General features: G+C 40.4%; 1 protein-coding gene across 4 annotated transcripts in view; it reads right to left on the bottom strand.

The window, feature by feature from the left end:
* Positions 1–23,008, bottom strand: part of LOC104605277 (3beta-hydroxysteroid-dehydrogenase/decarboxylase-like) — a 61,384-nt gene that overhangs the window by 23,819 nt on the left and 14,557 nt on the right. For all 4 annotated transcript variants that reach the window (XM_010269975.3, XM_010269974.3, XM_088896244.1 and 1 more), the window contains 2 exons: positions 1,748–1,864; positions 1,579–1,658 (listed from right to left, as the gene is read on the bottom strand). In XM_010269975.3, the coding sequence (XP_010268277.1) occupies positions 1,579–1,658; positions 1,748–1,864 (197 nt within the window). The remainder of the gene's footprint in view (positions 1–1,578; positions 1,659–1,747; positions 1,865–23,008) is intronic.

The raw sequence follows: 23,008 nt of genomic DNA, 5'->3' as shown, positions 1-23,008 counted from the left end.
TATTTTCTTGACCTGCCCAAGTCACTAAGGTGGTGTTCAGAACCATCGTCATTTCGTGGATGGCCCGTTTCGGTCCACGCCATGGGATGGCCATGGTGTTCGGTTGGCTGTGGACGGGACTGGTCCACAATTTATCATGGACATCCCCATCCACAGCCCAAAATCTCAGCCACACATATATCTCGTGGATGTGGCCAGTCCACATCTCGGCTACACATATACCTCGACGGGACTGGTCCACAATTTTCTTTCTTTTTAATTTTTAAAATTTAAAATAATAAATTTTTTAATTTTAATTTTTAATATTTTATCAATAAAATAATAATTTTTAATGCTAATTCTAGCACAAGCCCGACGATGCTCCTTCTCCACTCTTTTTTCATTTATTTAAATATTAATTTTTTAATGTTTTATCAATAAAATAATATTTTTATTTTTAATTATTTTACTATCCGTTTTATTAAAATTAATATTTATTGGTTAATATTAATTTATTGATGCCTTTTTTTCAATTTATTTATCATATAAAATGCAAAAATTAGACATTTATGATTGAATGTGTAGATCATTCATAAAACGTATATGAGATACATGGATTCAAAAAGTGTGGTGTGGATTGGTCCACACCCCACCTACAGAACACCATTGTGGGTGTGGATTGGTCCAATCCACATAGTCTGTCCACAGTTCAGAACAACTGTAGACTGTGGTGTGGTGTGGATTGGTCCTTGCCACAGGGTGTGGTGCTCATCCACAATACAGAACACACCCTAAATCACCATAAACTTTAAAATGTGAATAAGAAGATTCAAACTTATGGCTAGGGGTGTTCAACAGTCTGGTACGGTGCGGTTTGGAGAAGATCTTAGACTAAACCAATCAAATACGATCTGTTAATTTCTTAGATCAAACCAAACTGATTTATTATGGTTTGGTGTGGTTTCTAATATGGTATGGGCCATTCTATTGGGCTTAACCCAATTAGAAAGACCAAACAACATATATGCCTACATAAACAATAAATGTAGTCTTTTAGTCACCATAAAATCATTGAATCATCGCATTAGGTATGTTATGTAAGACTCAAATTGGGTTAGAATGATATATTTTTAAGACCCTAAAGTCAATTCCATTAATCATCAAAACAACTTAGTTTGACTGTGACTATTAAGAATTTATAGAGAGAGAGTTAAGAGTTAGAAAGAATGATGGAGTGTCAGAATATACTACTGATCACCATCTAGTCACCACTTACAAACATGTTATATACTACTGGTCACCATATATACTACTGGTCACTTCTCAAGTGATCTTTCCTACAATGTAAGAATACTTATATAAATTTAACAATTTTCTGTAGTGCTTATCAGTCCAATTTTGATCATTTGTTCTTTCGACCATTTTATTGATTTCAATAGCAATGACTTCTACCCTTCCTAAACATTCCAGTTCCTAAGAAAATGTTGACCACATATGATTTATGTCCTAAGACCTAGTGCATAAATATATAAGACCTAATTTAGCAAAAAAATGTCCTCGGACCTACAGATCATATGTCACGTCAAATTCATATTTTACCTTTGATATCCCAAGCCTTCCAATATCAGACAAACAAACTCCCAAAACTTCACTGGCTGAAGATTAGTGATGAAAAAGGCCTACAAAACATATAGAAGATAAGAATACTATATTTAAGAAAGACTTTAAGTAACGCAAGGTGATGTTCAAGTGACTGAACTAAGAATACCTTTCCAGCCACTGATGTCATTGCAGAGTGTAGAGCTTCTACTGCACAGATATGAGCATGGGCTATGTTCTCAACGTATGTGAAATCACACATATTTTCACCACTGCCTATAATAAACTGAAGTAGTAGGCCTCTATTACTTTATAGGAACAACCAAACAAATAACATAAGATCAATCATATCTACAGTGCAAAATACACAATCATGGGATACAAGCTTGTCAAAATCAAATGAAAGATGGAGTTGATAATACTATATCCAAGAATCTGTTCTATGGTTAGTAAAATCACATTCAACAATAAGAGGATTAAAGAAAGGGAATAGGAAAGTTGTAAGGGTGAGCGGCAGAAATGGAAGTTAGGGAGGAAAGGAAAATTCAGAAGACTGAGGTTCGAAGGAGACCTCTAAGGATTGAAGCAAAGCATTTTGTGTTTGATGAAAGTTTTAGGATGAAGGGGAAGAAAGCATTAAAGATCAGAGAAGTCAACATGGTGATGTTGTTTCTGATAGGCTAAGAAGCTATTGGGTGGTTTAAGACCTTCATGGAGGATGCTATTCAGGTGCGAAGGAAGCTTGTAGGCAAAGAATCATTTGATTTTGCTGGTAGGAGGTATGCAGAAAGAAGGGAGAATGTTAAAGGAACATATGTGGTGCTTATGGAGTTTTATGGGGAAGGAAAAAAGCAGATGGTATGCTCCCCCTAAGGAAAGAATGGGACTGGCTGGAAAGAGGTCACAAAATCTTGAAGGACTACATTGCTCAGGAGGAAACTAGAGAAGATAGAAGAGTGGAACTTGTAGAAGAAACACAAGGAGTTACTGGAGACTCTGAAGTGGGAAAGCAGAAGGAAAAGCCCAAAAAAGAAACAGAAATGCAGATTATGGCTAAAGCAGCAAAGGATTGCATAATGGTTTGCAATATGCTCAAGAATGATTGGGAGGAGAAATTTATTGTAAATTTGACAGTACCACTGCAAGATTGGAAGAAGATTGATGAAGAATTGTTGAAAAAGTTGAAGTTAAACTTGTTAGACAGTTGTATGCCCTTAGCTTCAATCAGAATTATGTACATTATGAATTTATTGTAAATGAATAAAGTACACATTTGATTCATGTTCCTGTGGTGTGTTTCTGTGTAATACCCTTAAACTGGACACTTAGTTTAGAATGTTCACAGCCATTGGGTAAGTCTGGGGAGATTTATCCTGCCAAGGCTGACACTGATGTGCGGCCAACTGTTGGGGTGGCTTGTCTCAGCTACCAGGGTGAGACCCGAAGCACATGCAGTGTAGGATTAATAGAACCTCTGAACCGGACCAGATTTCCAGTATTGCCCTGGACCTTGGAGATAGATGGGCAAAACTGGAAAGTTACACCTGACCCCTAGACTCGATTATGATACTGCACTAGGTGTTGGATTGGGCTGTCTTTGATGTACCAATCAGTGAGATCCTTAGCGGGGGTCAAAACCTGGGTATGTTGGGACAGTTCGAGAATTCATCTGAGTGGGTGATCATAGTGATAGGATCAGCCCCTTTGTCGGACAAAGGTAATGATCGGGGATGCACTCTCTCTGATGGAAACCAAGACTGCCGGCAGCCGATTTCAATTGTTGAGATTTTGTTTTGCAAAATATATTTATATATAAAGATTTATATATATATATATATATATATATATCTTTATGGGCTGAGAGGTTAAGTGTAAGACCATTGAGGATAATACCTGATGGGCTAATCTTGCATCTGCCCACAGTCCCTGGGTGTTACAAGGTGGCTTGGCCCAGGGACCACTTAGGGTAAGTGTTGGGCCCATAGAGCCCATAAGATGGGTTTCAGGGGGTGCACTGTCCATAACAGTGTATTCGGCCAGGCCTTGTAACAAAGGCTAGGCTGAACCTATGTGGCTAATGTGTAGATCAATGTTTGGGTCCCACGCCATACAAGGAAGCCCAACTGGGCAGTAGTTTGGAAGGATAAGTGAGTACATAACCTTAAATGGGCCTTAAGCCCATTTCGAACTGGGCTGATTTGATCAGTCATTTAAAGGGGGCGAATTCTGAGATGGATCAGCTGATAGGATTGGGCCTAGACCCTATCTACTTAGAGAGTCCAAGATCTAAATGAGATTTAGATCTGGAAGCCTCCTAATTAGATTAGGAGATGGCTGATCTGATCTGCAGATAAGATAAGGGTTATCCCTTATCACTTAAAGGGACTTCTAATCCAAATATGATTTGGATTAGCAACTCCTAATGGGATTAGGAGCTGATCCCTTTAAGATTATGAAAGAAGAAAGGGGCGAAAACAGTTAGTGATTGATGTTCAATTCTCTTCAGAGCTGAAAATCACAAGAAGAGAGATTTCTGCACCCTGCGAATTCTCTCTTGCCGCCTCCTTCCTGCCACCGCCATCACCTTCAGTTCGATCTCCAGTTCTTGGGAGAAATCAAGATCTGATCTTGATTCCAATCTTTTGGGAAAAAATTGGTTGGAGCTGTACTCACCAGCCATCCAGTTGATTCTTGCGAAGGGTCAAGTTCTTTTGGAAGAACATTGCTGATTTTGCTCCATCCTGCACTGCGCCATCTTCAGTGGGAGCAGATTTTGGATCCTTCCTTGGGCGTGAACACCTCCATTGGGAGATATTGTTTCTCCGTATCAAGTACATCCTCCCTCCTACTCCTTTTGGTTCAAATCTGATTTGGTTCATGGTTCAAGATTGATCATTGAAAATTTGTTTTCTAAAATAGGGAATTCGATTCCCTACAAAGATGGGAGAAATTTTTTTTGAAATTCGCCCAGTCCATTCCGCAAGACTTGGGCGTCCATGTGATGGATATCCCATCCCTTCAAAACTGCACTATAATTTTAACCCCCTTTGAAAAATATAAAGCCCTTCTAGAGTTAGTAGGAGAGAAATTGGAACTCCATGCCATGTGTTATCAGTTGGAGTCAGCTTCTGTGACTGTTTCAAAATGGTCCCCTCACTCTAATTCCAAGGATTTGCATGAGAAAGACAAAGTAACTGTTCGAATCTTGGGATTGTTGTTTCATCTTTGGAGTCCAGATGTTTTTGCCTCTATAGCCACTCTATGTAAAGCAAGGTTGGATGGTATTTTTGTTAAAGACCTCCCCATTCTGCGGCAATATGTCTGAGCAATGTGAATTTGGAAGACATCCCCCATTCATGAAAGTGCTGGTTGATGGAGTACTGTATTCAGCCTGGTTAGTAACAGCCGTTGAAGCTGAGCTATGGAGGGAGGGAAGAAGAAAAGAAGATGAGAAGACAGAAGAAGAGTGGTTACATGGCAGAGGTCAAATGGATGAAGAAAAGGAGAAAGGAAGTTACACTGAAATAGAAAAACAATCTCTGGGGAGAGAAAAAGGTGAAATAACAGGGACAGAAATATATAAGCCAAGGATAGAGAGGGACGAGACACACGGCTGGTCGTATGCTGAAGCAGTGACCAGTGGACTTTGATGTGGGAAGCAGCCTCAAATTCAAAATTCAAAAGCAGGGGTGACTCAGCCGGCTGGGACATCAGACCTGAACCGGACTCAGTCAGATGGGTCAAATTCTAAAAGCCCATCACGTGGCACTTTAAGTGACCACGTGAGAGGTAATAAGGAAATCGGGCCTGCGCTTTCAATACTTGGGCCTAGCCGCTCGTTTTGTCCCTTGGGCCCAACCAGTGGGCTTCAATAGGCCAAAGCACATGACATTTTTAAAGGGCACATGAGCACTAAGGGAAGCCCAATGATGGAAGATAATTTCGGTCCATCATCATCTTCCTCGACCAAATCAGAAACAGTGGGAGGCTGAAGAAAAAACCAGGGGCGGCTATTTTCGATGATGTGGATATAGACCAAAGGGAAAGCTTCGACTTCCCCAGAAAAGAGGAACCCAAAGTTTAATAGGAGCGGCAACAAAGGTAAGAAGAAATTGCAAGATTCAGACTCAGAGTTTGAAGACAGTAGCAACTCATAATCAAGTGAATACTCGAGTTTGGGCAGTATAGATCAAACAGTGAAGATTGATATGAATGAAGCAGAGAGCTTCAACACCGAAGAACTGTTTTTAGAAGACTTTTTGGAGAATCGATCGGTGAAAAAGAAATAAAAGATTACAGACATGCAGTATTTACAGTCGAAGCTGAGCAGATTACTTCCTCCCTAAACTTAGAGAATTTACCCCCAGTCTCCCAGCAAGGACAGGAAGCTCAGGAAATGAGACAAGAGGAGAGCTTGAAGGTTAGCATGGAGGCAATAGAGAAGGGAAAAACAGAGAAGGTTAATGGCGCAAACAGAGAGTAAACTCTCCAATTCCCGATCAACAGAAACTAAGTTTGGGGGATAATCCCAATTCTTTGATCTCCAAACCTGGACCCCAAACTGCACTTTTGTTCCTCCACTAGCGTCTCCAGGTAAGTGTGTCCATTCAGTTTTGGTTACTGATGTGTGTGCTCTGCCTGAAACAGGTACAGCAGTTACCCAACCTGATATCCCAAGGAAGGAGAATGGAGATGGGATAGAGAGGTTGTGAGGGAGGGAGATAGAAGTTAGGAGGGGGACAGAGGAGGAAGTAGAAAGGATTTGGGGTTTGATTAGCGAATTCTTGGAGGACCTTAAAAAAAGGAAGAAATAAGTCAAGAGGGAGTCCAAAATAAGGCTGACCCAGTTGTAAAGGAAAACACACAAAAACAAGGTAATCAGAGGGTGAAGATGTATGTTAGAAAGGATGAAACAATAAAGGACAAAAAAAAGAAGAAAAAGACAGAGGTAGAAAGACTAATATCTGATGTAGAGGGTGATATTGAATTCAGTGGGAGAGGAGATATAAGGAAAAAGCTTAAGTAGAGAGGAAAGAATAAAAGAGAGTCAATCTAAAAAGTGAAAGAATGAAAATAACTAGTTGGAATGTAAGAGGTCTGGGGTATAGCAATTTTATGGAAGGATGAAGCGGTGGAATCAATGGAAGAACTAATTGGCAGATATACCATATCTGTTAAGTTCAAAACTGTGGAGGATGGATTCACTTGGATGCTAACTGATGTCTATGGACCAAATAGTTATAGAGAGAAGAGTGATATGTGGGAGGAACTATATGTAGTATGGGGCTTGTGGGAAAGTGTGTGGTGTTAGGGAGGTGATTTCAGTGTAATAAGATTTTCCAATGAAACTTCTAACCCCCATCAGTCTATCACCACTAGTATGAGGAAGTTTAATGAATTCATAGATTTGTGTGAATTGAAGGAGATCCCCCTGTTGCAAACAAACTTTACTTGGTCCAACTTTCAAGAAAACCCATTGTGCTCAAAATTGGATAGATTTTTGTTTAACATAGGGTGGGAGATTCCAACTACACCCAAATAAAGAAGTGAACCATTCCCAAATACTTTTTGCAAATTGACAGGAAATTAACAAGTGCTAGTATGAGGAAGTTTAATGAATTCATAGATTTGTGTGAATTGAAGGAGATCCCCCTGTTGCAAACAAACTTTACCTGGTCCAACTTTCAAGAAAACCCATTGTGCTCAAAATTGGATAGATTTTTGTTTAACATAGGGTGGGAGATTCCAACTACACCCAAATAAAGAAGTGAACCATTCCCAAATACTTTTTGCAAATTGACAGGAAATTAATAAGTGGTAACTAGACTCACTGTCAACCTTACAGAGAGCATAACAATGAGGAGATAAACATCTATAAGGTCTCTTTCTTTGAAGCAAATCACCTGTGTTGATTCTTTCTAGAAACACTTCCTAACAAAAACTCCTAACCTTTGGAGGGATAGGCTGACATTAGACTTCCTTAATAGGGAAAGACAAACCAAAAAAGTCAACTAGTTGAGTAAGTTGTTTTCAAGAAGAAGAAGAAGAAGAAGAAGAAGAAGAAGAAGAAGAAGAAGGAGAAAGACGTGAGAGCCAAAAAGAATTCACTGCTAGCGGTGCCAGCATTGTTATTTATATGTTAGGGCGACCAAGACAAAATAAAAAAGAGGAAAAGACAAAAATGCCCTTCTACGACATAAAGTACATATTTCATCACTCCCCCACAAGTTGGGGCATAGATGTCAATCATCCCCAACTTGTCACAAAGATCATAATGTCGTAGTGAGCATAATCCTGATACCAAGTAGAAATAACGAATTGCAGATTTAGTCGAGTTTCTTGTGAAAGGAAAGAGGAGGAAGATGAAGATTTCAGCAGTAGAGAAGAAAGGAGAAGAAAAGAGTAGGAAGTCAACCAGGATTTTGAATTAACCCTAGCCGCCTACCTCTCATTATATTTATACTTAACTTAAAGGATGAGATATTACAAGGATGCCCTTAGTAGGACGGCTACTAATATAGCTGAACAGTCACAACTTAAAAAAACATAAACTAATGGGCCTAAAGCCCAACAACTTCCTAACTAAATAAAAAACAACTCGGACCAACTCAACACTCCCCCTCAAGTTGGGAGTAAATGTCACACATTCCCAACTAGCATAGATCATGCTCTAACTTGTTCTTTGCAACACCTTTTGTGAGAACATCAGTGAGCTGCAGATCAGAAGCAATGCATGGAAGACAAACTTCTCCAAAAGTTACCCTTTCTCTGATAAAATGTCTATCCACTTCAATGTGCTTAGTTCGGTCATGCTGGACTGGGTTATATGGGCAATGTTAATTGCTGCCTGGTTATCACAGTATAGCATCATAGGTTTTTCTGCCTATACACCAATTTCTTCTAACAGGGAACGAATCCAAAGAAGTTCTGAAACTCCATGTGCCATGGCCCTGTATTCGGCTTCAGCACTTGATCTTGCCACCACTATTTGTTTCTTAGTCTTCCATGAGACAAGGTTACCCCCAACAAGGGTGCACACTCCTGAAGTTGATCTCCTGTCATCAAGGCATCTTGCCCAATCTGCATCTGTATAAGCCTCTAGTTTCAACTGTCCATGATCAGTAAACAATATGCCTCTTCCCAGGTGTCCCTTCAGATAAGCAAGAATCCTGTCAACTGCCTCCCAATGTTGGACTCGTGGAGCATGCATGTATTGACTTACTACACTTACTGCATAGGAAATGTCTGGTCTTGTCATGCACAAGTATAGCAGCTGACCCACAAGTCTCTGATATTTCCCAATATCCTTTACTGGTTCACCTTCTGATGCATTGATTTTATGGTTCTGATCAATAGGGGTGTTAATTGCCTTTGTTCCAGGCTTCCCTGTCTCTTGAAGGAGATCCAAGACATACTTCCTTTGAGAGATAAAAATTCCATGTTTTGATCTTGCAACTTCAATGCCTAAGAAGTATCTCAATTCTCCAAGATCCTTAATTTCAAATTCTTTATGTAGGTTCCTTTTCAGACCATCAATCTCACTCAGATCATTCTCGGTGACAACAATATCATCCACATAAACAATTAGGACTGACACCAAAGATCCCCTTCGCTTCACAAACAAGGTGTGATCGGATTGAGTCTGAATGTAGCCAAAAGCAATCAAGGCCTTTCTGAATTTGTCAAACCATGGAGATTGTTTCAAGCCATAAAGTGACTTCTTAAGCCTACATACCTTTCCCTTTTCAGTATCATTGTAAAAGCCAACAGGAAGATCCATATACACTTCTTCTTGCAGATCCCCATTTAGGAAAGCATTCTTCACATCAAGTTGAAACAAGGGCCAAGAGTATGAGGCAACAAGAGAAAGAAGTATCCGAACAGAGGTCATCTTTGCAACTGGTGCAAAGGCCTCTAAGTAATCAATGCCATAGGTTTGTGTGTACCCTTTCGCAACAAGTATTGCCTTGTACCTTTCTATACTTCCATCTGCCTTATATTTTACTGTGTAAACTCATCTGCATCCAACTGTCTCCTTGCCTTCTGGTAGATCCATAATGTCCCATGTCTGATTCTTAATCAAAGCTGCCATCTCTTCCTGCATAGTTGTCTTCCACTCAGGTTTGGAGAGAGCCTCACTAACACCCTTGGGTATAGACACTGAATCAAGAGGGGAAAGAAAAGCACGGTAGGAAGGAGAAAGTCCACTGTCGGATAAGTACTGTGAAATACAATGAGCAGTACACTTTTTCTTCCCTTTTCTGAGAGCAATAGGGAGATCAAGGTTATCTGTAACAGTTTTAGTAGGATCAATGGGAACTGAAACAGTAGCGGGACCAAGAGGAATACCTGAATCCATGTCAGCCGAATCTGGAGTCTCCAAGGAATCGACAGGAAGTGATGTGAGTTCTGCTGTAGTGGAATCAACCTCCGTGTGAAATCTCTGTCGTAAGTAATGCCGAGAAGCAGAACGCAAAGGAGATGGCAAGGTAGCATAGGGACTGGAACTGGGAGAGGAATAGACTGTTGACTCACTTCCCCAAAACACTCCCCTGAGAAGGATTCTTTGAGAAGAAGTACGTGGATTCAAAAAAGGTGACATCCATGGTAACATACCGGCTCCCAAAGACTGGATCATAGCAGTACCCCTTTCTGATTCTCTGCATATCCAAGGAAGACACACTTCTTTGCCTTGGGATTAGGCTTCGAGCGGTGAGGACCAATGATATGTGCAAAGCAGACACACCCAAACACCCTGAGAGTAATTAGTTGCATTTGCTTTGTTTATTTTGTTTTCTTTTCGTTAATCCATTTAAGGGCAATCCAACTTAAATAAGATAAGGTGGGGATTTCATCACCTTGGCCCAAAAATCGCCATCCTTCACGTGCGGTTCACCCTAAACCCTAATTTAAAATCTGGATAGCAAGATCCTTTAGGGAGCCCCACATTTGGTTCAAAGGTGTGCTGAATTTTAGGGAAGCTTGTGATTACTTACCATAACTGGCAGTTGGTGTCTAAGGAAAGAGGTTAAACGGCTAAGCCTAAGTGGGTTTTGTGGTTACTTAATTAGGTCCTTGCGAGAGCAAGGGGAGCCTCCCACATCCCCACCACCTCTTACCTGGCTAAGCCTAAGCGGGTTTTGTGGTTACTTAATTAGGTCCTTGCGAGAGCAAGGGGAGCCTCCCACATCCCCACCTCTTACCTGGCTAGCCAAAGGAAGTGGTGTAATTCCAAGTGAACCTAAAAGGATTCACATTAGTTGAACCACTAGTTTAGGAAACCCTAGGTCAGCCCTAGGTCATGTGGTTGATTTGCTTGCATTTTTTTTAATTTTAAAAATTTCAATTTCAAAATCTGAATTTGAATTTAAATTTCAAATTTCAAAGAAAAGAGAATAAAAAAAATTTTAAAAATTTAAAAATTCAAATTTGAATTTATGTTTCAAAATCTAAATTTGAATTTAAATTTTCAAAAAAATAATAAAAAATTAAAAATAAAGAAATTAAAAAATTTTTAAATTCAAATTTGAGTTTAAATTGCAGAATTTAAATTTCAAAATCTAAATTTGAAATTAAAATTCAAAATTTAAATTTCAAATTTCAAAAAAAAAGAAGAAAAATGGTGGTTAAAACAAAATAAGATAAAATGTATTCCATGGCCAGAGTTTGTGGAATGGGAAACTACTTCCAACCTGAGCCACAGATAGATTGGAACCATTTGTCTCAACAACTGGATAGGATTAATGGATGACCCAAAGACTTGATCAAGTCCTTGCATTTCGTTAACAAAGTGGCCCATACCCAACCTTGTCATCCTATCCAACATGTTCCATCTGTGCAAACCCGGCCCATCATATTAGCCAGTGCCCTGCGGCGGGCCCATGTCAATCAATCATTCCAAACCAAGTGCATGCGGCCAACAGATTTTTCCAACCCAAAGCTAACACGTTCTTTCGCCCATATAACCCTGGGTGGGAAAATCAGCCCAACTTCATTTATAGGACCCAAGTCCAAGAAACCACCCTGTCAGATATGCACTCTCAGTAGTTTGAAGCCCAGATTCACTGTGAGTACAATGATTACCCTAGGACTCAACTAACTCAACCATGTCAAATCTACACACAGTCCTAACAGCAGTATCATCATCCATCTAACTCCATGGCCCAGCAATTTCAGAGGCCACAAGTGCAGAGTCAATTCTAGTAGATGTACCGTAGGAATCAACCGGCTCAATTTTATCAGGCCTACCAACAACCTCCTCAGACCCGTACAGTTGATGACCAATTCATGCAGCTTCAGCAGCTGATCCTAAATCAGTAGCAGTCCATCGATAGATTAGAGAGCCAAATAGGACAACTAGCCGTTAGCCAAGGCGAGGAAAAAAGTAGGGCAACTATCGAGTCAACCGGTTGCGAATCCTATAAATAAGCCACCGGGTTTTCCTCCACAGCAGATTCAACCACCTCCTAAGAACCCTTAGATTGAAAATACCAAGGCTATTACAACTGTAGAGAAGATGGGTCGAATGGCCCATAGGCTGTTTATCTTTTATGTTCTTTGCTGTAATGGGCCTTAATCTGGGCCTATCCTTTCTTATGTTATGTTCTTTTAATTTTCTACCCAACTAAGGGCCTCTCTGTAAATTACCAAAGTTTAACTCAATAAAATAGAATTAAGGGTGTAAGAGAAGAGATTATGTTCGAAAATCTCTCTCTGAACCCTAGTTGCCACCACCTTCTTCTTCATCTTCTCCCTTCTAGATTTTTGATTTCTGCTATTTTCTTTTGAATTTTTGCTCTTTCTAAATAGTCCTTTCCTCTCAAAAGACTGTTTTTCTTCTTGGTATCAGAGCAGGCTCGTTTTTCTTTCTTTTTCACCTTTTTTCCCATACACTGTGTGTATGGAGAACTGAATTGTATGAATAGTTAAAGACACCTTTTCAGCCCAGTTATTAGTGGTTTCTGGAGAGAAGAGGACTGACTTTGTCGCCCCCTTGACAATTTCAGGGGTGTTGCCCGAAACCCTAATTTTCTGGAGAAATCGGATTGCGGGCCCCACAGGGAGTTTGTCCTGGGCGCTCAGTGACTGAAGGCTTTCTTATTTTCCTTCTTGAAGATCGAATCAAGTGGTTTGGTGTTCTGTGAAGTCTACAAGGAGCGGCTGAATTTTCTCTGTTTCTCCCAACTTCCGGGTGTGACATAGATTACTAGTACGGCTGCATAGAGGTTGGCTCACAACACAGTTTTTTGTTCTGTCTTCATTTGGTGTTTTTCGAAGTTACTTGAAATTTTTTTTGAGGTGTTTATGTGAAAATTTGAGAGAAAAAATGAATTGATTGTATTGTCTTGTAAGGAGCATATACACAGCTTTATATAGAATTACAGAGCTAACTTACAGGGTGATAAAATAGGAAACTAACTTTTCCTAAAAAACTAATTTCTATATCAATGGGATTCTCCAATTAATATCCCATGATTCTAGGAAATTAAGTTTCCTAAACTAATGGACCTAAAATTATGGAGAATCAATCAGAGAGTCAATCTTTTACTTTCCAACACTCACCCCTCAAGCCGGTGAATATGCATCTTTCATTCCCAGCTTGGAGACAAGTCCTTGGAATGCCACACTGCAGAGCCCTTTTGTCAGCACATCTTCCAGTTGACCATTCGTTGAGACGTATGGAGTGCAAATTAATCTGTTATCCAGCTTTTCCTTTATGAAATGCCTATCTATCTCAATGTGCTTTGTCCTGTCATGTTGGACGGGATTGTGAGCAATGTTAATAGCTGACTTGTTGTCACAGAATAATCTCATTGGACCTTCCCATCTGATCTTTAGGTCTTCCAAAATTATCTTGAGCCATAGTAATTCACATACTCCCTGAGCCATTGCCCTGAATTTTGCCTCTACACTTGATCTAGCTACCACATTTTGCTTCTTACTCCTCCATGTTACAAGATTTCCTCCAAGGAACGTACAGTAACCTATAGTGGACCGCCTATCCATGGGAGAGCCTGCATAATCTGCATCAGTGTATGCCTCTAGGGTTAATCCAGTAGTTCTTTTAAACAAGATTCCTTTGCTAGGATTAGCCTTTAGGTAACGTAGTACCCTATAGATCGCCTGTAGGTGAACCTCTTTCGGGTTGTGCATAAACTGGCTAACCACGCTCACGACATATGCTATGTCTGGCCTTGTGTGGGCAACATATATAAGTTTTCCTACTAATCTTTGGTACATTTCCCTATTCACCACTGAATCTTCATTTGCTTCTCCCAATTTGTGATTTGGCTCAATCGGTGTGGAGGATGGTTTGCATGCTAACTTTCCTGTCTCTTTTAAAAGATCTGTTACATATTTCTGTTGTGAGATAAAGATGCCTTCTCTGGAATGAGCTACTTCAATCCCTAGAAAATACTTCAATCTCCCAAGTTCTTTTATTTCGAATTCTCTGACTAGGCATCTTCTCAAGGCTTCCTTCTCCTTTTCATCATTTCCTGTCACAATTATGTCATCGACATATACCAGAAGAGTCGTGACTCCCCCTGCATCTGAATGCTTTATAAAGAGTGTATGATCTCCCTGACTTTGTTTGTATCCAATGGCAAGCATAACTTTAGTAAATCTTCCAAACCACGCCCTAGGTGATTGCTTGAGACCATATAGTGCTTTCTTCAACCTGCAAACTTTATTTCCTATTAGATTTCCTTTGAAGCCTGGAGGAATATCCATGTATATCTCCTCTAAATTACCGTGAAGAAAAGCATTCTTTACATCAAATTGCTCCAAGTACCAGTCGAAGTTAGTTGCTAGTGACAACAAAATTCTTACCGTATTCATCTTAGTCACTGGAGCGAATATCTCCTGATAGTCAACACCATAGGTTTGTGTATATCCCTTTGCCACGAGTCTGCCTTGTATCTTTCTAGAGAGCCGTCTGACTTGTACTTTACTGTGAAAACCCACTTGCAGCCCACGGGTTTCTTTCCTGGTGGTAGGTCAACAATTTCCCATGATTGATTCTTATCTAGAGTCTGCATCTCTTCTCTCATAGCATCTTTCCATTTCTCATCAGATAATGCCTCAGATAAAGTATTAGGAATATGAATGGTGTTTAGACTAACTAGGAAACTCCTATGTGATGGTGAGAATTTTTTAAAGGACACAAAATTTGCTAAGGGATATAAGGGATGTTTAGTGCATTCTCTTGTGCCTTTCCTGAGGGCAATAGGAAGATCTTGGTCAAATGCTAATTCAGAAGAAATTTTTGGAACTGTATTTACCTCATTCTCAGGATTAGGAGTTTAATCTTGAACCTGCACAAGATTAGGATCCTGGTTTCTTCTTCTTGAATATACCTGCAATCTCATAGAGCCACAAAGTTCATCATTCTCTGTCATGGGTCTGGTATGAATGGGTGAAGAAGTTGATTTGGTTTGAGGTGGTTCGATAGGTGGAGATACGGATTGAACTAGTATAGATGCTGAGTTTGGGTGTTGAGAAACTATAGATAGACCAAGCGGGAACAAATCTCTGTCCTTATCTTCAATGGATGACAAGGACTCCCCCTGAAGATAAGGTCGAGTGAAATATGGTGTTTTTTCTTCAAAAGTGACATCAATAGAGACAAATAATTTTTTAGTAGGTGGGTGGTAACACTTATAACCCTTTTGGGTGGATGAATAACCCACAAAAATACACTTGACGGCTCTTGGATCTAACTTCCCTCTATTATGGGTATGAACATGGACAAAAGCAGTGCATCCAAAGATTCTTGGGGTGAGATTATTTGTTGTACGTAGATCGGGATAAAATTGAGAAAGTGTTTCCATTGGTGTTTTAAATCCCAACACCACTGGGGTGAGATTTATAATGTATGTGGCTATAAGCACAGCTTCCCCCCAATAGGTTTTTGGAACATGCTGGTGGAAAAGTAAGGCTCGGGTTGCAGCTAGTAGATGACCATTCTTCCTTTCTACTACTCCGTTTTGTTGTGGAGTATTAATGCAGGAGGATTCATGGATAATCCCTTCTTTTTGAAAATATGGGGATAAAGTTTGGTTGAAATAGTCCCGTGCATTATCCGATATGTGGCTGTAAGCACAGCTTCCCCCCGATAGATTTTTGGAACATGCTGGTGGAAAAGTAAGGCTCGGGTTGCAGCTAGTAGATGACCATTCTTCCTTTCTACTACTCCGTTTTGTTGTGGAGTATTAATGCAGGAGGATTCATGGATGATCCCTTCTTTTTGAAAATATGGGGATAAAGTTTGGTTGAAATAGTCCCGTGCATTATCCGATCTAAATCTTTTGATTCTGACCCCAGACTGATTTTGGATCATGTTATGGAAATTTGGGAGTACACTACTTACATCTTATTTAGATTTAAGAAGAAAGATCCAAGAGACCCTAGTGAAATCATCAATAAAAGAGACTGATTGGAAAGGGCACACGCTTGTGTTTTGCAAATTCACACACATCACAATGAAAATATTCAACACTCAATCCTTTAAACAAGGAGGGAAACATAGTTTTCAGAATTTCAAAAGATGGATGTCCTAGTCTAAAGTGATGAAGCCAAATGGTGTCTTTGTTGGATGATGAAAGGAATGACAGAGATAACTTATCTTGGACAATATTTGATTTGCATGATTCTTCAAGATAGTAGAGTCCATTCTTCTCCTTAGCAAGTCCAATCCTCTTCCCCGAATCCTGGTCCTGAAATATACAATAAGAAGGATAGAAAAGCACATTACAGTTCATGTCATGGGTGAGTGTTCGGATGGATATCAGGTTAATGGACAATTTTGGAACATGAATGACACTTTTTAGTGTCAGTGATGGATTAATATGGATATCCCCAAGGTCAGCTACGGTAGTAAGGGAACCGTCTGCAATGGCTATTTTTCGATTGCTTGGGCAGGGGGTATAAGTGCTAAAATGTAGTGAGGAGAGTCATGTGATCTGTGGCTCCCGAGTCAATAACCCATAAATCCCTAATAGGTTCATCTGAGACATTTAGTCCGTGAGGAATAGAAGACTTACCTGAGATTGCAAGAGAGCCTATACCACTAGGTTTCTCCAACGATCCCAGAAGCCCCCTTAACTTTTCGATCTCCTCCTTATTGAACTCGGTCTTGTCTAGAGGCTTTTCTTGGCTCGGCTGATTCGTGGTGAAGTTAGCTTGACTTTCGACTCGTCTGTTGTCCTCCTCGATAGCCCCATTCCCTATTCGATGGTTTACCATTCAGCTTCCAACACTTCTCTTTGGTGTGCCTTGGTTTCTTGCAATAGGTACACCAAAGAGACTCCTTGTTGTCCCGTGCAGAGGACAAATCTGTCTTCATTCCTTCCAGTATTTTCGGTTGTTCCATCCTTGTAGTCATGGCTGAACCTTCTAGTACTTGGGGTTCAAGCATAACCCCCCTATGGCTTTCTTCAGCACGAATCAGAGAAATAGTCTCATTTAGAGATGGTACCTCTTCTTTGCCGAGAATCTGGACCCTAACTTGATCAAATTCTGCGTTGAGTCCTGCAAGAAAGTCATAAATGCGATCTTTTTCGATAAAACTCCTTTGGATTGCTGCATCCGCTGCACATTTAGTCTCAATGCACCGATAATGATCGAGTTCTAACCTACAGTAAATTTGCATACTCGTAACTGTCTTGCTACCTTGTTTAGTTGCTCCAGTCTTGACTTTGATTTCGTACACTTGTGCTGCATCACGTGCTTTTGAATATGTTTGTCGGACGGCATCCCAGATCTCTTTAGTCGTGGATAAAAACATACACGTGTCACTGATTTCAGGGTTCATTGAATTCCTTAACCATGACATGATCATGGAGTCAACTTCGTCCCATGCATCAAATCTTGGATCTCCTTCCTTCGGTCCCGTCGCTAAGAGATGGCTAAGCTTTCCTTTTCCCTTTAAATATGTTCGAACAAACTGAGACCATTTCAAATAATTTTTCCCGTTCAACCTATATGCTGCCTGAATGTTTTGCAGGTCGCCAGATGCTTGATGTGAGGAAACTTCTTCCGATTGTACAGTGGTATTTGATACGGTGGCTTCTGACATATTGGGTGGGCCGATCTCGAAGAAGAATCAAGGACACTCAAGAACCTCCCAAATACTGTTAGAGTGTTCTTGAACCAGCAGCAGAGATGACCAAAGAGATACTATGTGTAGATTAATTCGTGACCAACTCTGATACCATGTGAAAATTTGAGAGAAAAAATGAATTGATTGTATTGTCTTGGAAGGAGCATATACACAGCTTTATATAGAATTACAGAGCTAACTTACAGGGTGATAAAATAGGAAACCAACTTTTCCTAAAAAACTAATTTCTATATCAGTGGGATTCTCCAATTAATATCCCATGATTCTAGAATATCCCATGATTCTAGGAAATTAAGTTTCCTAAACTGATGGACCTAAAATTATGGAGAATCAATCAGAGAGTCAATCTTCTACTTTCCAACAGTTTAAGAAGATGAACCCATCAGACATTGAAAACAAACATGTTGCTGAATCCGAACAGGTTCCGAGAGCCTCTATAGACTCTCTACTGGTTGTGACTACAGTCAAGCTGGATGTAACTAATTATCTGGCTTGGTCACAATCAGTAAAGATTCATATTTGTAGTAGAGGCAAGTGGTGTTTTATCTCTGGGAGCACAAAGGCTCCTTCGAAAGATGATCCATCATATGAAAAGTGGGTACAAGAAAATTATACTGTTATTGGTTGGCTTGTACACTCAATGCAGCCACAAATTAGTCAACACTATATGTGGATGAATTCAGCAAAGGAAATTTGGGATAGTATTGCTGAAACCTATTCCCAAAAATTAAATGTGGCCAGAGCTTACAAGTTGAGAAGTGATGTGAAGAATTTAAAACAGGGGGAGAAACCATTAGTTGTATACTTCTCAACACTGAAGTCTTTATGGCAAGAAATAGATTTGATAGAGGCTGTAACCTGGGATGCCACTAATGATGGATGCTGAGACCTACAAAAAACTGGTTGAGAGAAACAGGGTGTTTGAGTTCTTGACAGGACTAAATCCAGAGTATTATATTACAAAACAAAATATTTTATCCAAGGATAGTGTCTCACTGTCTCAGGCATATGCCTTGGTAAGTAGTGAAGAAAGCAGGAGACTTGTCCAGGTCCAAGGGGCTGGTCTTAATGATCATTTTGCTAATATGGGAGTGAAACCCAAGAGGGTTGCAGGAACTCCAAGTAACTCAGGGAAGAAAGAGATTGTCTGTGAATATTGTAAAAAGCCAAAACACACTAAAGACAAGTGCTGGAAATTGCATCTTGAGCTACTACCACTTCGGTTCCAGAAGAAGCCTGATAATAAAAGGGCAAGGAGTTCTAATGTTGCTGCTGGTTCAGATAGTGACAGGTACCAAACTGAAGAGATGTCGGCTAGTGTGCAGTTAGCTGCTATGAAAGCTAAATATGAGAAGTTTGGGAGGATGATTAGTCACCTAGAGGGTGTGACCTCTTCTTCCAACCCTTCAGAGAACTCAACCTCTTCTGCATTTGCTCATTCAGGTATACGGGCTTCTGCCAATCAGGCAACTATTTCAGGTAATCGTAGGATCCCTTGGATTATTGATTCTAGTGCTTCTGATCATATGACCAGCCTTTCTACTTTGTTTGTTTCATATGATTTACTTCCTGGACGTGACAAAATCACCGTAGCTGATGGCTCTTTTGCCCCTATCTCCGGCAAGGGAACCATCAAGGCTATAGACTCCTTGGTTCTTCCTTCTGCTCTTCATGTACGTAGACTAAATACAAACCTGTTATCTATAAGTAGCCTAACTAAGTCATTAAACTGTTGTGTAACCTTCTTCCCTTCCTACTGTGTTTTTTAGGATCTGGAGCCTCAGAAGGTGATTGAGAGTAGCCGTGAGGCGAATGGAATATACCTTCTAGATACTCCTGGACAGTGCCATGAACAACCTGGAAAAGCTGCTTTTGGGTCTACATCTACAGAGTCTATCAGTCGAGTCATGTTATGTCATTTTCGTTTGGGTCATCTTTCTTTTTCTGCATTGAGTCATTTATTCCCAGAACTGTTTAAGGGAATTAGTTTGTCCAGTCTTCATTGTGAGTCTTGTGAACTGTCAAAACATTGTAGAAACAGTTATCCTTTGAGTAATAAAAGATCTTCTTCTCCTTTTAATATTGTGCACTCTGATGTGTGGGGGCCTTACCATTTACTCTCTATGGGTGGATACAAATATTTTATCTTGTTCATTGATGACTTTTCCCGGTTCACTTGGATATTTTTGATGAAGTCCCGTGATGAAGTTCCCAAACTTGTGAGACAATTTCATGAATTTGTCCTAACCCAGTTTGATACCAGGATTAAAATTTTCAGATCCGACAATGCAAAAGAATATTTTGAGAAAAACTTGTCCTGCTATCTCACTGATTTAGGGGTTATTCATCAAAGCTCCTGTGTTAGGACCCCAGAACAGAATGGAGTTGCTGAAAGGAAAAATAGACATATTGTTGAAGTTGCAAGAAGTATCCTATTTACCTCACATGTCCCTACAAAGTTTTGGGGTGATGTTGTTCTCACTGCTACCTACCTTATAAACCGTATGCCATCCAGGGTTTTAGGGTTTAAGTCTCCCTTCAGTCTCCTTCATCCAGACAAGGATCTTTTTCCTATTCCTCTTCGTGTCTTTGGCTGCACCTGTTATGCACATATTCCAAGTGTCCAAAGACATAAGTTTGAACCAAAAGCCCACAAGTGTATCTTCCTTGGTTATTCCCCCACACAGAAGGATTACTGTTGTTTTGATCCGAAAACTGGCACTCGGTATGTCTCAATGGATGTCACCTTTGATGAGCTTTCTTCCTTTTATGGTTCATCTCTGAAGAGACATTGTCCAAAGGGGAAGGATTTGTCACAGGTGTTTGCTCTTTCTCTTCCTGTCCCAGTTGAGTTTTTTGATGAGTCTATTCCTCCTTCAAATGAATCAAGGGAGGATTAGTCACTTCACTCTCATTCCAGTGTTCTTATTCCTCCCCCTTTACCTCCTCGCCCTCTTTTTAATCCCAGGATGTATCAACGGCAAAGAACCAGAAATGAGCAGGTTGTTTCCCCTACAACACATGAGCCTCATGCACTTCCAGTCACAGATGAGACAACAGGTACTGTTACAGCCCCTTCGGTGCCATCCTTCCCTGACCTTGATATCACCATTGCTATTAGGAAAGGAAAAAGGAAGTGTACTGCACATTGCATTTCCAAACACCTTTCTTATAGTTTGCTCTCTCATTCATATTTTGCCTACCTTTCTTCTGTTGCTTCTAACCCAATTCCCAGGTCTATGTCAAAAGCTCTTAATATTCAAGAATGAAGGGATGCTATGAGAACAGAAATCGATGCCCTACACAAAAATGACACTTGTGAAGTGGTTGATTTGCCTAAAGGGAATGATCCAGTAGGATGTAAGTGGGTCTTTACTATAAAATATCATGCTGATGGGATTGAGATACTTCCTCCACACAGAGTTTGAGATTAAAGACCTGGGGGAATTGAGATACTTCCTTGGCATAGAAGTTGCTAGATCCAAGGATGGGATTCTTATCTCCCAAAGGAAGTATGTTCTTGACTTGCTCTCTAAAACTGGGAAGATGGGTGCTAGACAAGTTGCTACTCCTATTGATATGAGCCATAAACTCTCTGCTTCAGATGGAATATAGTTAGAGGACAAGGGAGTCTTCCAGAGACTACTTGGAAAACTTCTTTATCTATGCATGACTCGGCCAGACATTGCATATGCTGTCAACTGCATCAGTCAGTTCATGCATGCCCCAAGGGATACTCATATGGCAGCAACAGAGCGGATTCTGTGTTATTTGAAGGGCTCCCCTGGAAAGGGAATTTTATTTGCCAAGCATGGCCATATGAAACTTGAAGCCTACACAGATGCTGGCTGGGCTGGAAACATTGATGACAGAAGATCTACCTTTAGGTACTGTAGCTTGGTGGTTGGTAACATTGTCTCTTGGAGAAGCAAGAAACAATCTGTTATTTCTCGATCTTCAGTCGAAGCTGAATACCGAGCCATGGCACATGGAATTTCTGAACTATTGTGGCTTAAATCATTGATGGAGGAACTGGGTATTGAGCATGATAAGCCAATGATGTTATACTGTGATAATTAGGCAGCCATCAACATTGCTCACAACCCAGTGCAACATGACAGAACTAAGCATATTGAAGTTGACAGACACTTCATTCGAGAAAGAGTGGCTTCTGGTGAAGTGTGTCTACCTTTCATCACCTCTGAAGGACAGTTGGCAGATTTGATGGAGGAACTGGGTATTGAGCATGATAAGCCAATGATGTTATACTGTGATAATTAGGCAGCCATCAACATTGCTCACAACCCAGTGCAACATGACAGAACTAAGCATATTGAAGTTGACAGACACTTCATTCGAGAAAGAGTGGCTTCTGGTGAAGTGTGTCTACCTTTCATCACCTCTGAAGGACAGTTGGCAGATTTCCTCACCAAGGGCATTCCCAAGGCTAAACTTCAACATGATACTGGCAAGCTTGGCATGATTGACATCTATGCTCAGCTTGAGGGGGAGTGTAGAGAAGATGGGCCGAATGGCTCATAGGTTGTTTATCTTTTATGTTCTTTGCTGTAATGAGCCTTAGGCCTATCCTTTCTTATGTTATGTTCTTTTAATTTTCTGCCCAACTAAGGGCCTCTCTGTAAATTACCAAAGTTTAACTTAATAAAATAGAATTAAGGGTGTAAGAGAAGAGATTATGTTCGAAAATCTCTCTCTGAACCCTAGTTGCCACCACCTTCTTCATCTTCTCCCTTCTAGAATTTTGATTTCTGCTATTTTCTTTTGCCTTTTTGCATCTTTCTAAACAATCCTTTCCTCTCAAAAGACTGTTTTTCTTCTACAACCTTAAGGAGTGGGAGGATTTTAGAGGACCCGAAAGAAGAAAGAGATTCGCAACAAGGAGAGCAGGGAAGTCCATATTAACTTCCCTCTCCTCGACGCGAACCAACATGTCCCGGCCTATGCCAAGTTCTGGAAAGAGCTGTGTACTCAAATAATGGAGCCACGATCGGCCCCACAAAAAATGATGCTCTCGGCAGATGTTAGTGCAGCTCTTCTAAACCAACTTCCCCAAAAAATGAAAGACCCTGGTGCTCCTCTCATAAGTTGTATCATCTCTGGAATCACCTTCGATCGGGCCCTATTGGATCTTGGGGCCAGTATAAATCTGCTTCCGTCCATTATCCATGACAGGTTCAGGATCCGCGAGTTAAAACCTACCCTGGTAATTCTGCAACTCGCTGATTGGTCAGTCAAGACTCTTCGAAGTGTTATTGAGGACGTCATTGTCAGGGTAGAAGGTTGTCA

Source organism: Nelumbo nucifera, chromosome 1 (genome assembly GCF_055504915.1).
Source record: "Nelumbo nucifera cultivar China Antique chromosome 1, China Antique-T2T, whole genome shotgun sequence".
Lineage (NCBI taxonomy): Eukaryota > Viridiplantae > Streptophyta > Magnoliopsida > Proteales > Nelumbonaceae > Nelumbo > Nelumbo nucifera.
Note: the sequence above shows the minus strand (reverse complement) of the source record. Positions and strands in the feature narration are given on the sequence as shown.